Genomic DNA, 13,375 nt, shown 5'->3' with positions numbered 1-13,375 from the left:
GGCTCAGCAATCTTACTCATCTATCAGAGAACAGACTGCGGCACTGCACGACATCCTATAAGTCCTTTGAACACTAGAATTTGCAGTCATGTGCAGCCAGGTTGCCTGAGAGCAGTCTGAGCTTTCATAGCAGCTAGTTCAGTATGCGGAGATTCAGCCTGAAGTCCATTAAGACAATCAAACCTTTGGGGAAACTGCTAATGCTGCAAAGAAAGCTGATACATGTGCCATCATGGTGGGCTGATTGAGTTGGCCACCAGTTCTATGTTGGCAAGGATAGGTTCCAAGTTCTGTGCAAAGCTCTGTGCCAAGTTGGTGCCAAACCCTTCCATGCTCCATGACATTGAATGCTATTTTCCTGGCAGACTTACGTGCAACTTCACGCTTCAGCAAGCTGACACTTGTATTAGCCTGCCCCCTGCCATGAATGCAGCACACTTGTGCCCAGAGTCCCAACACATGCTGATCTGACCTCTGTGCTGTCTTTTATGACAAAGATTCTCAATCACTGTTTTGTGGTCCTCCCATACTCCAAGAGATGGTTTTTTTAAGGGAGTGGGGGGGGGGGGGGGCATCATCTGTCAAAAGCAGCCAGAAAATGTGCTGAAAAAGATACAACTTTTATAAATCAACTGCTTACTCCCTGGAAAAAAAATCTACATTTGTTTGAGTGAGTTTTCCTATTTGTGAAGAGTTTCAAAACATCTAGATGAGATGAAAACACATCTAACACCATGAAAGACATACGTATCTCAACATGAGTTTAATTGGATGGAAAATGACATGTGACAAATTAACTATGATGGAGAGCACTAAAGATATTGGCAATGAGGATGTCGGTCACCTCATATAGTTCCTTGGAACTGGCTCTGCCTCATTATGGCAGTCAGATGTGATCTAACTCAGTTAAGATTGCCTGAATATGTTTAATTTCAACACCATACAAGAATCCCAACAGAATCCAGGACGAAGCATCCAGCTTGATGGACACCCCACCCACCAGCTTAAACATTCATTCTCTTCACATACAGATCCACAGTGGCAGCAGTGTGTACCATATACAAGGTTTTCTGCAGCAAACTGCCTCAGCTCCTTCATCAGCGCTTTACAAAACCACAAACTATACCACCTAGGAAAATAAGGAAAGCCAATATGTGGAACCACCACCAGCTGCAAATTCCTCTTCAAGCCACACACCATCCTGACTTGGAACTATATCACCGTTTTTTGGAACTCCCTTCCTAACATACGTACCTTCACTAAATGGAGAGCAGTGATTCACAAAGGTGGCTTACTATTACTCTCTCAAAGACAATGGGGAATGAGCAACAAATGCTGGCCTGATCATTGTTGTATTGTAGGAAGCATGGCAGCAAACTTGCACACAACAGCAACATGATAATGATCTGTTTTTATGGAGTCAATTGAGGGATAAATATTGGCTAGGACACCAGGGATACCTCTCGGGCTCTTCTAAGTGGTGCCATGGAATGTTTTACATCCATCTGAGCAGCCTGATGGGACCTTGATTTAATATTGTACGTAAAAAATGGCATCTCTGACAGTGCAGCACTGCCTCAGTAACTGTTGTAAATCTTGCCAGAGCCAAGCTCCAGCAAGGGGCCAGCATCTTGTGGTGGGGAGGAGGGGGGGGTCCTCCATTTGGCACAGAGTTCCCAAAAAGGTAAGGGAACTAAGTGTTATGGGAATAAGGCAGGAAAGTGGAGTTAAGCATTATTGTATCAGATCATCCATGATCTGACTGAATTGCAGAGCAGATCTGGTGGGCTGAATGACCTACTTTTGCTACTACATCTTATGGTCACACCAGTCACCAGTCTGTCAGGTTTCATTTGGTAGATTGGACACTTCGCAGTGGCAGTCTCCCTTCACAGCTAAAATACCAACATTGACTTGAGTGGCACTTTGGCCATTTACTGGTCTCAGTTGATCAAAGGGCAGGGAGCCCAACTGATACTTCCCGTGCCAGTGAAATTACTGCAGGGCCCGGCAGCTGCGGCAAGACAGTGGACATGGTGCGAAACCTTATACATATTACTGCCTCTCACTGGGGCATCGTAAAATTTCAGCTGATCTATCTTGGGGTCTTTTCCCTACTCCGAGGATACAGGACACCTCTTTCTCTCTCTATTGCCTCCAAGATCCCCATTGTAGCATCAGAAAATCTGGGTGCCTGCTCTTCCCCATGCTCAACCATTCTTCCCACTTTTGCAGGCCATCTTCAACTCACAAAGGACTTCTAGACCTACTCCAGCCACAATGTTCCACTCTTTTGGGATGTGCAGGCTAGCTTTAAGTTGTGCAGGTTAACTTGAAATTGTACTGCACAGTAACAATATTCAGCCCTCTGCTAATGCATGCAGCCAATCAACAGCGTGGCCAGTGCTGACTGCACATAGAAATCAAGGCCATGAGCAGGCAGCACTAAGATGCTGAGTTGCCTGTGTTACATCAGGGTGACTACACATCATGATCACTGCATTCATTTCCAGGAACTATCCAATTTAGCCCCCCAAAATATTGAATTTAACAGAAAAAATAGGTCATTGATAATTTAGTAATAGCATGCTTGCAATTACAATAAATTTGTCTTTATTGCCTACATTACTTCAATAAATCACTGTTCTACCATTAAATATCTTGTAACACAGAATGAGCTGGCAGATATTGCTGTTGGATTTGGCAGGGTAGGGGGATGAGAAGCTAAGGAAATTGAGCTTCCATTGTTTCTTCAAAAACATGCAAGCAAAACATCAAGCTAAAATAAATGCATAATTAAGACCTTAGCGTGCTCCCCAAAACATTTTGCTCAATATGATAGTCAGGGAGGGATTGCTGGTTAAAAACAGTATATACTCAATTTAGTAAGAGAAGCAATACCAAACAAGTCAGGCCAATGAAGGATACTAAAAATAAGTAATCAGGTTTAACAAGTGGCAGGAGGACATCAAACTGCAACCATTGGGTTAATAACATTATTATGTACAGTTGTTCATTAATTACTAGAAACCTTTTAATCCTGGTTCAAAAAATACATTTGAATACATTTTATATTCAAGCACCATACCAGAAAAATCTACATTCACTGGAATAGAAATACGCAGGGATATTCAGAAAAGAGAAGATATTGAATCCTTTGGCCTGTCTCGTATTCAGTTACATCATGGTTGATCTGCACTCACTCATGTTAATTGCAAAAAAACAATGCCCTCTGTCTGGAAGAAAACCACAGAGGAAGCTATTGATTAGTTACTAGGGAGGGGGGAAAAATACTATTTGAACATAGAGGGAAAGTGAGTGTCATGCTGCAGAGGAATTATCAATGTAGGAGGACGGCTCACATACCAGAAATACTTACCTTGCAATAATCTAAAGTAGCCATAAATTCATAGGACCCAAGAGATAACTCTGGCCTGTCATAGTGATCCAACCTTCTACCCATGTGGTCCAAATGTTGAAAGTAGAACGGAGGCACTAAAGAGAGAAAAAAGATACCCGAAATAGTATTAAAAATATCTTTAAAAAAACACATCAAGAGTAAGAGGTTAACACTTAGCTGTCAGATCACACTGTGATAACTGTGATACATCTGGAAGGGATACTTTCCATGGTACATTTGTAAAAATTGGGGAGAGTTGTACTGGACATGCTAAATTTCCTTAGCATATTCCTGGCATATCGGCTAATTTTCCATCTGGGGGTGGGAGGAGTGGGCACAAACCATCCAGATCTTCTATTTCTGACACATCACCTGCTTTGCACTGCAGGAAATATATCATGGGTCAGGTTTAATGATAAACTACTCCAGTCAGAAGCAACTGAGACTTTACTTCTTCAAATGCGTGTATTGTTTCCTGAAGAAAAGAAGTCTAAAGGCATGGTATGACTGACCGTGGATGGCACAGTGGTTAGCACTGTTACCTCACAGTACTAGGGACCCAGGTTTGATTCCCAGCTTGGGTCATTGTCTGTGTGGCGTTTACATGGTCTCCCAATGTCTGTGTGGGTTTCCTCTGGGTGCTCTGGTTTCCTCCCACAGTCTGAAAGACATGCTGGCCAGGTACATTGGCCATGCTAAATTCTCCCTCAGTGAACCCAAACAGTGTCAAAGTGAGGCAACTAGGGTTTTTCACAATAACTTCTTTGCATGTTAATGTATGCCTATTTGTGACTAATAAATAAACTTAATTAAATACTATGGCTACCAGAGCAGGTCAAAGGCTAGGAATCTTGCTGTGAGTAACTCATCTCCTGACTCCCCAAAGTTTGTCCACTGACAAGGCATGAGTCAGCAATTTGCTGGAATGTTCTCTATTTGCCTGGATGAGTGCAGTTCCAACAACACTCAAGCAGCCCATTTGATTGCTATCCCTTCCCCAAATGTTCAATCCCTCCACCACTGACAAACAATGGCAGCAGGTTGTATCATTTGTAAGCTGCACTGCAGGAACTCACTGAGGTTCCTTAGGCAAAACCTTCCAAACTCACAATCACTAACAACTAGAATGACAAGAGTAGCAAATACCTGGGAACACCACCACTAGGGATGTTCCCCTCCAAGTCACTCACCATCCTGACTTGGGACTATATTACTATTCCTTCACTGGTATTCCCTCCAATACAGCACTGTGGGCATACCCAGAACTCAGGGACTGCAGAGTTCAAGAAGGCAGCTCACCACCACTTCTCAAGAGCAACTAGGGTTGGGCAATAAATATTGGCATAGCCACAAATGCCCACATTTCATGACTGAACAAAAAAGATTTAATGGGTGGAATGGCTTCTGGCTGGGTTGAGAATCTTTACAGTTCACAAAGATTAAAAAAAGTTGCAAAACACGAATGAGAATCAGAAACAGGCAGAACTATGAATAAAGATGCAGCAGCAATTAGAAATATAGACAAAGTGCTGAAGCTGCGAGAGAAATATGAAAATAATTGGAGCTGACAGATATCAGTAGGAATTAGAAATGCAATGAGGATGAAATTGCAGAAAAGTGAGGTAGTTGAATGCCACGTGAAGGAAATCTGTTGGGAAATCTAGATAGTTGCTACCAGATGGCAAAAGAATGGTTGGAATAATAAAACAAAATATTCAATCTACTTCAACGATACATGAAAACTTATTGGATGCATTTTGTGTTTTTATGATGTAAATAATTGATGCAACCGTGCATCCCACCACAGTGTCACAGCAATCCTTATCAGAACGTTTTAACATCAATTGCATTCAAAGGTGTTCACACCATACCAATCATTTACATTCAAGAGAAATCATTTTGTCATCATTTAGCATCCCAGGTAATCAAATTGCAATTAACTGATATCATTGGTGATCAATTGACATTAAATTAAATCATACAAAGCTTAACAATATCATTTAGCATTATTTAACTGCCTTCAAAATGCTCAGAAACATTCAACTAACATCAAAAGTGATCACAGAGTTTATTTGTGAGGAAAAATTCTAATTTGCAATGACGACAAAACTTGAGTAAGGGCGGGATTTTCCAGCCCCTCCTGCTAGCAGGATCTTCCAGCCCGCTGAAGTCAATGGACATTTAGCTGGTTGGCTGCTTCTGTTGTGGCACGACCTTCCATGCCAAGGCCAGTAAATTCTAAATTTCAAACATCAGTTGGCATCAACAATATTGTGCCATGTATTGTTCTAATTCCCAGCTGATGCAGTAAGTTATGCATGCATTGTTTAAACACAGAGTCAAAGCACAAACCATTAATGGAGATGTAAACGTATCTCCTTTTTCCCCTGCATTTGGTGATTTTATGTAATTCCTTTCCAATAGAATGCTAAGAAACCTTGACCAATCAGACCTCTAAAGCACCATTGGACACCTGGGAAAGCCATTTCAGAAAGCTACTTCACATGGGAAGGCTATTTCACATGGGAAAGACATTTCACATCCATCTTTTTTTAGAATGACACTGGTTCCACTGAGTCTAACAGACATGTAAGCATTTAAGCTTTATAGGCATAAATAATACATATTGAGGGGATGCAGATTTAACATTATTTTTTAAAATTATCTTGGTGGGCTGGATATCTAGCCTGATAAGAGGTAAAATTGTAGTTTGTTATGTAAAGTCAACTTTCCAATTCCTGTATATAATGAGCATACATCTACATGTAGCTTATGACACCCCATTCTATTTCATTTAGAAAAATGAAAAGAAATAAAATAGTTACGTTCCATGTTTTAAATTTTTTGTTAGAAGCAGTTTGATATCCCCAAAAGTTCTGGAACACTCTACCCCTCCCCAAGACAGCAGTTCAGAGTCAACTACATTGCTGTGGCTCTGGAGTCACATGGAGGCCAGAGTGGGTAAGGATGGCAGATTCCTTCACTAAAGGACATGAGTGAGCCAGATGGATTTTCCTGACAATCAACAATGATTTCATGAGCATCAGTAGATTCTTAATTCCAGGTTTTTTTTATTGAATTCAAATTCCACCATGATTACTTCAGAAATGTAGGGCCCGATTTTACCAACAATTTGCACCCGTTTTCCGGCGTGAAATCGCAGTAAATTTGGGCATCGGGCCTTTAACACGATCTGCACCCGAATCCGAGCAAATCGCAACTTTACCGACACCCGATTCAGGCGCGGATCCGGTCCGTGCCCGAATTGGGTGGCCCGACGATTTAATGAACCACGCGCCCAGCTCTCTCACCAAATCCCACTTTACCTTCTTCTGGTCCGTTCCAGATCCGCGCTGTAAGCAACCCACAAAATAAAAATCTGAAGCCTATTTTTATTTTGCAGGGGAACGTCTGAAGTGGCTTCAGAGCCTGCAACAGTTCTCTGATGTGGATATGCCGGTGTTGGACTGGGTAAACACAGTAAAAAGTCTGACAACACCAGGTTTCAGTCCAACCGATTCATTTGATAGTGAGTTTACTATCAAATAAATCGGTTGGACTGAAACCTGATGTTGTCAGACTTTTTACTACAGTTCTCTGACCCAGATCATCCCCTTGGCGCGGGGGGGGGGGGGGGGGGGGGGGGGGTGTGTGGAGAGAGGCAGGTCAGAGCATTCTCTTGTGGGGTGGCAGGAGGAGGAGGTGGGTCATATGTGTCTCTGTGGGGGGGCGGGGGCAGATGGCAAGAGGGCTGATTGTTGTCTGGTAGTAGGGATGGGGGTGGGGGGGAGGGGGAGGCCCGATCACTCACTGATGGGGCGAAGGGGTGGCGGATGGATCTCTGGTTTTGGCGGAGGGGGGGGGTCCTGTTGCCACTCTGTGGGTGACCCCTCCTCCCGGAATGGCCACGCATCCACTCTGGGAGGAGGGATTCATTCTTTCAGTGGGGAGGAGGGATCGCCCACAGAGTGGCAGCGGACCCCCCGTCCCCCCCTCCAGACATCCATCAACCCACCACCACCGCCCCACCCCCCCAACAGTGAGCAAATGGGCCTCCTCCCAGCACCAGACAATGTTCAGCCCTCTTGCGCCCCCCTCCCCCCCACACCAAGAGATACATCTGACTTGCCTCTCCACTCTTTCCCCCCCACCACTCCCAGAGAATGATCTGTGTCAGAGAGCCACTCTCTCCGCTTTCTGCTTTTTCCTTCTTTCCCGAACTGGGTGCCTTTTTTTTCAAAATATGCATGCACAGTTCAGAGCTCCAATAGTTCTGGCAGCGCTAAGCCCCACCCACTGGGCGGATCGGACTGAAGCCGGCAAAAAGCATATGGGCGCAAAGCAAAGAGGATTCCGGGCTCAGATCTGTATTACGCCCGAATCCGGCCCTTAGACTCCAAACGGTAAAATCAGGCCTGTAATGATCACTTCCACGAATTTACTAAAGCTTTTGAGCACTTTGATGACCCTGAGCGATCAATACAATTCACAATGATGTTAAGGACAACAATGGAGCACTACCAATGACAAATGACTGCTTCTGCCATAAAATTCATTCCAAATTATATCTTTGGTGTAGGAAATGTGAGTTATGCACTTTGGTGGAAAGAATAAAAGAGCTGAATATTACTTAAATGGAGAAAGTCTGCAGAAAGCTGCAGCACAGAGAGATTTGGGGCAACTTGTGAATAAATCACAAAAGGCTAGCATGCAAGTTTGGAAGGTAATAGGAAAGGCAAAAATGAATGTCAAAGAGAATGGAACATAAAAATAGGGAAATCTTGCTAAAACTATACAAGGCACTAGTTAGACCACACAAGGAATACGATGAACAGTTTTGGTCCCCTTAAAGGAAAAATAGGCTAGCATTGAAGGCAGTCCAGAGATGATTCACTAGGTTAATTTCAGGTGTGGAGGGATTTTCTTATGAGGAGAGATTGAATAGATTGGCCTTGTATTCACTGGAGTTCAGAAGAATGAGAGGTGATCTTATTGAGGCATGGAAGATTCTCAGAGGGTTTGAGAGGATAGATGCAGAGAGGTTGTTTCCTTTTGTGGACAAGTGGCATAATATCAGAATAAGGGATCACCCATTTAAGACAGAGATGAGGAGGAATTTCTTTTCTCAGTGGGTAGCAAATCTGTGAAATTCTTTACCGCAGAGGGCTGTAAAGACTAGGCCATTAAGTATGTTCAGTGCTAAGATAAACAGATTTTTAATAAGTAAGGGAATCAAGGGTTATGGGGATAAGGCAGGTAAGTGAAATTGAGGATTATCATATCAGTAATGATCTAATTAAATAGTGGAGCAGACTTGGAATCATAGAATCCTATAGTGCAGAAAGAGGCCATTTGGCCCATTGAGTCTACGCCAATCACAATCCCACCCAGGCCCTATCCACATAAACCCATGTATTTACCTTAGTTAGCCCCCTCACATTAAGGGGCAATTTAGCATGGCCAATCCACCTAACCTGCACATCTTTGGACTGTGGGAGGAAACCGGAGCACTCAGAAGAAGCCCACACAGAAACAGGGAGAACATGCAAACTCCATGCAGACAGTGACCCAAACTGGGAATTAAACCCAGGTCCCTGATGCTGTGAGGCAGCAGTGCTAACCATGATGGGCCAAATGGCCAATTTCTGCTCCTACATATTATGGTCGTAAATTATGTTACTGAACGATTTGAGGACATTTATATGTAAAATGATGCCTAAGTAATCTGGTAGGGGAGTGATCTGATTGAATTTGGCAGAGCTGCACACACACAAAGGTTTTGACTAACCAGCAGTTTTTGGAAGTTTACAGTAAAGCTTCATTGTCCAAGTAAAAATATAAGTTATGCTTCCTATTCTGCATAGTCCACAAGATGCAACCTAGCAGCTGAACAGGCATTCCTGCCAGATTCAGGTGGGAGTCCAATTTAAAATTTGTCCAAGTCTCAGCATGAAGGTTTTAGCTTAGCCTGGTCCCCTTGCTGCACTACACACTGAACCTGCCCTGTGATAAAATTGAGGCCATAGCACTAAATTGCAAGTTTAATGAATACACACCATGAAACTCAAACGTCTACAGTCCAATCTGTCTGTTACTAAATTAATATCCCTTATGCACCTTAGTTCTGTTGGAAATTTGCTCTGTGGGCTCACTTTCACAAGTGACAATAATTCAAGTTTTAAACTGCATACGGAAAATGTTCCTTGCTCAGAATGGTACGTATGTGCAGCTATAGAAGAGCTGTAGAGCTACATGGGTGTAGTCCTATCAAATGTAACTGGCTGAGAGAAACCTTTTGCACTCTGCTTATCTACCTAACATAGGGAGAGATGCCAGCTGGCCTTAAATTGCCAGATATTTACTTCCAGGTCCTCTAAACGATGGAGACTGTGCTCATCCTTTGTTCCAAATCCTCCTGTCAGGACCGTGCCATTGAGACCTAAAAGACACAGCCTTCCTTTCCTGGGCTTGTAAAAAAGCATTATCATAGGAAAGTATTCTGTGACATCCTTCAGCCATTTAGACTTGCTCCATCAAAATCTTACGGTCAGCCTGAAATTCAGTGCTGTTGAAATTTCATGGTGTTTAATAGTCTTATCATAATCTTTCCAAGAGATTAGCAAAAACTTCTCCAACCTGGGATTTTTTTTTATATGGGATGTAGGCTATACTGACTAGCCCAGCTTATTTATTTCCAATTCCAAATTATTCTTGAGAAGGTGGTGGTGTGCTGCCTTCTTGAACCACTGCGGTCCATATTGTGAAAGTACACCCACGGTGCTGTTAGGGGGATGCTCCAGGATTTTGACTTAGTGTCAGTAAAGGAATGGCGCTCTAGTTCCAAGTCAGGATGGTGTGTGGCTTGGAGGGGAATTTGCAGGTAGTGTTCCCACGCATCTGCTGTCCTTTTCTTCTAGGTGGTAGAGGTCACGGGTTTTAGAGGTGCTGTCGACAGAGTCTAAGTGACACAAAAGTTCTTTAAAAAAAATGGCTTCAACCATTCAAGAGCTGCAGCTGCTCACAAGTTTCCAATATCCACTTACACAAAGCTCCCATTAGCTTTTTACAAAGCAACCAGCTCTGTCAAGGTTGGGGGTTCCTGGGAAACTGGCAAATACAAAGCTTGTTGTGCCCCAGTTCTACCAGCTCTGAAATTGGGAAATATACTAGGCCTGAAATATCACTGGGGTATTCCAGGAATCCCCCTGAGAATTGCACAAACAGCTGTAAATAACTGACCAAGAGGAGTTTTTTACAACAGCAGCTTAAACACAAACCAAACATTCTCACTCATACATGGATTATGATTTTATGGTAAGTAGTCACACTAATCCTATCACTGCATATCTGGTTAAAAAAAAAGCAGTCACCAACTAAAGTTATATCACAGCATAAACCATAATAATCTCCTGCATCTTGGCACCAATGACTTTGTACTTCATATCCAATGATTTTAAAAGCATCAGTAGTTTCACTGATTACCACAGATGGAACAAATGTATTTGCCCTCGAACTTGTGGGGAGGCAGCAGGAAGAAAAATTTTAAGAGCCAGTGTTAACAAGCTTACTTTATAAGGGAAAAGGTTATTATGATCCAACTGAATAAAATCCAACTTAAGTAAAATGTTCCAGTTAAACAGCTCTGGCAACATACTTGGAAAATAGCCAGCCACTTAATCCCAGCTTGCGCACGCTGCTGATCTTTCTTTGAACAAATATGGTTTGATTTCATTTGAGGGAATGCAGCAACGTTAGTGGAGAAAATGACGGGAAATTTAGCTATCAAATCAAACAAGGCAACTTAAAGTCAGCTCCATGTACCCAATTGGTTTGTGTAAACTAACACAAACAATTTATTTTCAAGAAAATATGACTTAAAACTAGTTTCTAAATATACCTGAAAATAAGTTTCATGGAGACCTTTTAGCTTTATCCCTCAGGGGGATACACAAACCCAATTCAATCTTTTAGAAAATTAACAGATCCCCTATGGTTCTGCACATGGAAAATTGAATAGAGCAATATTCAATTTAGTTTGAAGTGTCAAACCATATAACTACAATATATTACTAACTACTAACCAAAAAACTGTTCCATTTAAGGACAAAGTGCTGTTAATTAAAGGCGGGGTAAAGTTAATCAGCATTTAACACCAAAATTTTAAGTTCTCCTCCATGCTCCAAAACACTCTGAGGTCCCCTCACTACTCTGAATTACTCCAGTCCTGTTCTCATCCCCATTTTTTATAATTTACCGGAGGATCTTTGTTGATCAGGCAGCCAATCAAATGAGTCCAGATCAAACTGGGATGCCGGAATTGACATTTGCGACTTGCTAGAAATATTCTGGTGAGGCCCAAGCACTTCAGGTATCATCCACAGTGCACCAAATACGCTGCACCCAAAAATGGACCTAAACAAGTGTTTAGGCCATGCATTCCATGATAAAGCCTTTTGAGAGCTGCACAAAACTATCCTTCTTTTTATTTAAGAGGAAGTCAAAATATTTGTTTTATTTGAGGTGCTGCTGTCTGAACTGATTAATACCTTGAGGTTTCTGATGTCAAGAGACAATAAAATGAAATAGTAACCTTCATTGACACAATTGCAGAATCCGCATTGGTACCGCCTCCCGCCTTCAATGAACTGCATCAATGGACACATGTAGGCTTTACATCTGTTGCAGCGAATAGGTCCACTCTCTCCATGGCTTACAACACAAAGTGGTGCCTGTTAAAACAAAAAGCATTAATAAATTGGAAATGTGTAAATCAAACAGATGATTACAGAGATGTCCTCTGACATCTTTTTATGGTGTAATAATTAGACTATTCTTTATAAATGTTTTACCATTTCACAACAGCGTCCATAGGAAATATTCCCCTATATGAACAGATTTCTTTTCTTCAAATTATTGTCAAACTATTAGTATAAGCAGTTCTCACATCACATTAAAAAACAGGCATGCCCACTTTAAAATACTCACTTGTATTACAATATAAAACAGATGGGATTTATAATAAAACAATTCAATGCATGTACAAACTATTGCTCTATTTGTGCTATTTATTTCATTTGTTTAACAATCTTTTGCTTTCTTTTTCTGATGCCATTAACTCTTTGCTGAGGTATCATTCTTGGAGCCTCGGTGGCCCTCCAATACCCAGATCTGGCCATTTATGCATAATGATAGGCAGTAAATGTTAGACAATTCATCTGCAGGGGCCACCATAGCTGAGCAAATCCTATCTTCACACAATGTATGCACATATGTATCTGTGGCAAAGCTTTCTGAATAACAATCATCACTGGACTCCAAGCTGAATTTCTACTCCTCCATTTGGTGACACAGGCTAATTGCACTGTCCTCATTGCCGAGATTGGTCTGTTTAATGGCATGGATAAAACAGGGACAGCAAGCAAAGTCAGCATCTTTTACAGATTGCTCAAAAGCACATATACATATGTGTGTAAATGGGCTCAATGATGATGCATCAACCCTTTGGGGTAGAAAATCCCAAGGATTCACAACCCTCAGAAGGAATTTCTCCTTATCTCAGTCCCAAATAATTGACCCTTTGTCCTGAGACTGTGCCCTTATGTTCTAGGCTTCCCCAGTAAGGGGAAACAACTTCTCAAAGTATACCTTGTACCCTTCAGAATCTTGCATGTTTCAATAAGATCAACCTTACGTTCTTCCAAACTCAAAATGGTATATTTACTTGGCCTCACATCATTTGGCAACCCTCTCATCCCAGAAACCAATCTTGTGAATATATACTGGAGAATATTAGTGCCATGGGAAATGGTCGATTTCTGATTGTCAATTACGACATCACATTGCAACTAACCTTTCAGTCTAACTGGAAGATACAGGTTTAGGAAATACTAAACTGAGGGACAATGTACAGAATTGCCAGTGATTCTCCTAAACGGGTTAGTTATGCTGAATCTTGGCAAGGCTCCACTGCAAGCA

The 13,375-nt window shown here is 42.0% G+C and overlaps 1 protein-coding gene across 1 annotated transcript in view; it reads right to left on the bottom strand.

The window, feature by feature from the left end:
* Positions 1-13,375, bottom strand: part of sec24d (SEC24 homolog D, COPII coat complex component) — a 145,458-nt gene that overhangs the window by 64,981 nt on the left and 67,102 nt on the right. Inside the window, exons 8-9 of the mRNA XM_080191398.1 lie at positions 11,991-12,129; positions 3,380-3,495 (exon numbers count right to left, since the gene is read on the bottom strand). Of these exons, the coding sequence (XP_080047524.1) occupies positions 3,380-3,495; positions 11,991-12,129 (255 nt within the window). The remainder of the gene's footprint in view (positions 1-3,379; positions 3,496-11,990; positions 12,130-13,375) is intronic.

The sequence above is a fragment of the Carcharhinus amblyrhynchos genome, chromosome 1 (genome assembly GCF_965287045.1).
Source record: "Carcharhinus amblyrhynchos chromosome 1, sCarAmb.v2.hapA, whole genome shotgun sequence".
Lineage (NCBI taxonomy): Eukaryota > Metazoa > Chordata > Chondrichthyes > Carcharhiniformes > Carcharhinidae > Carcharhinus > Carcharhinus amblyrhynchos.
This window is presented reverse-complemented; position numbering and strand designations above follow the sequence as displayed.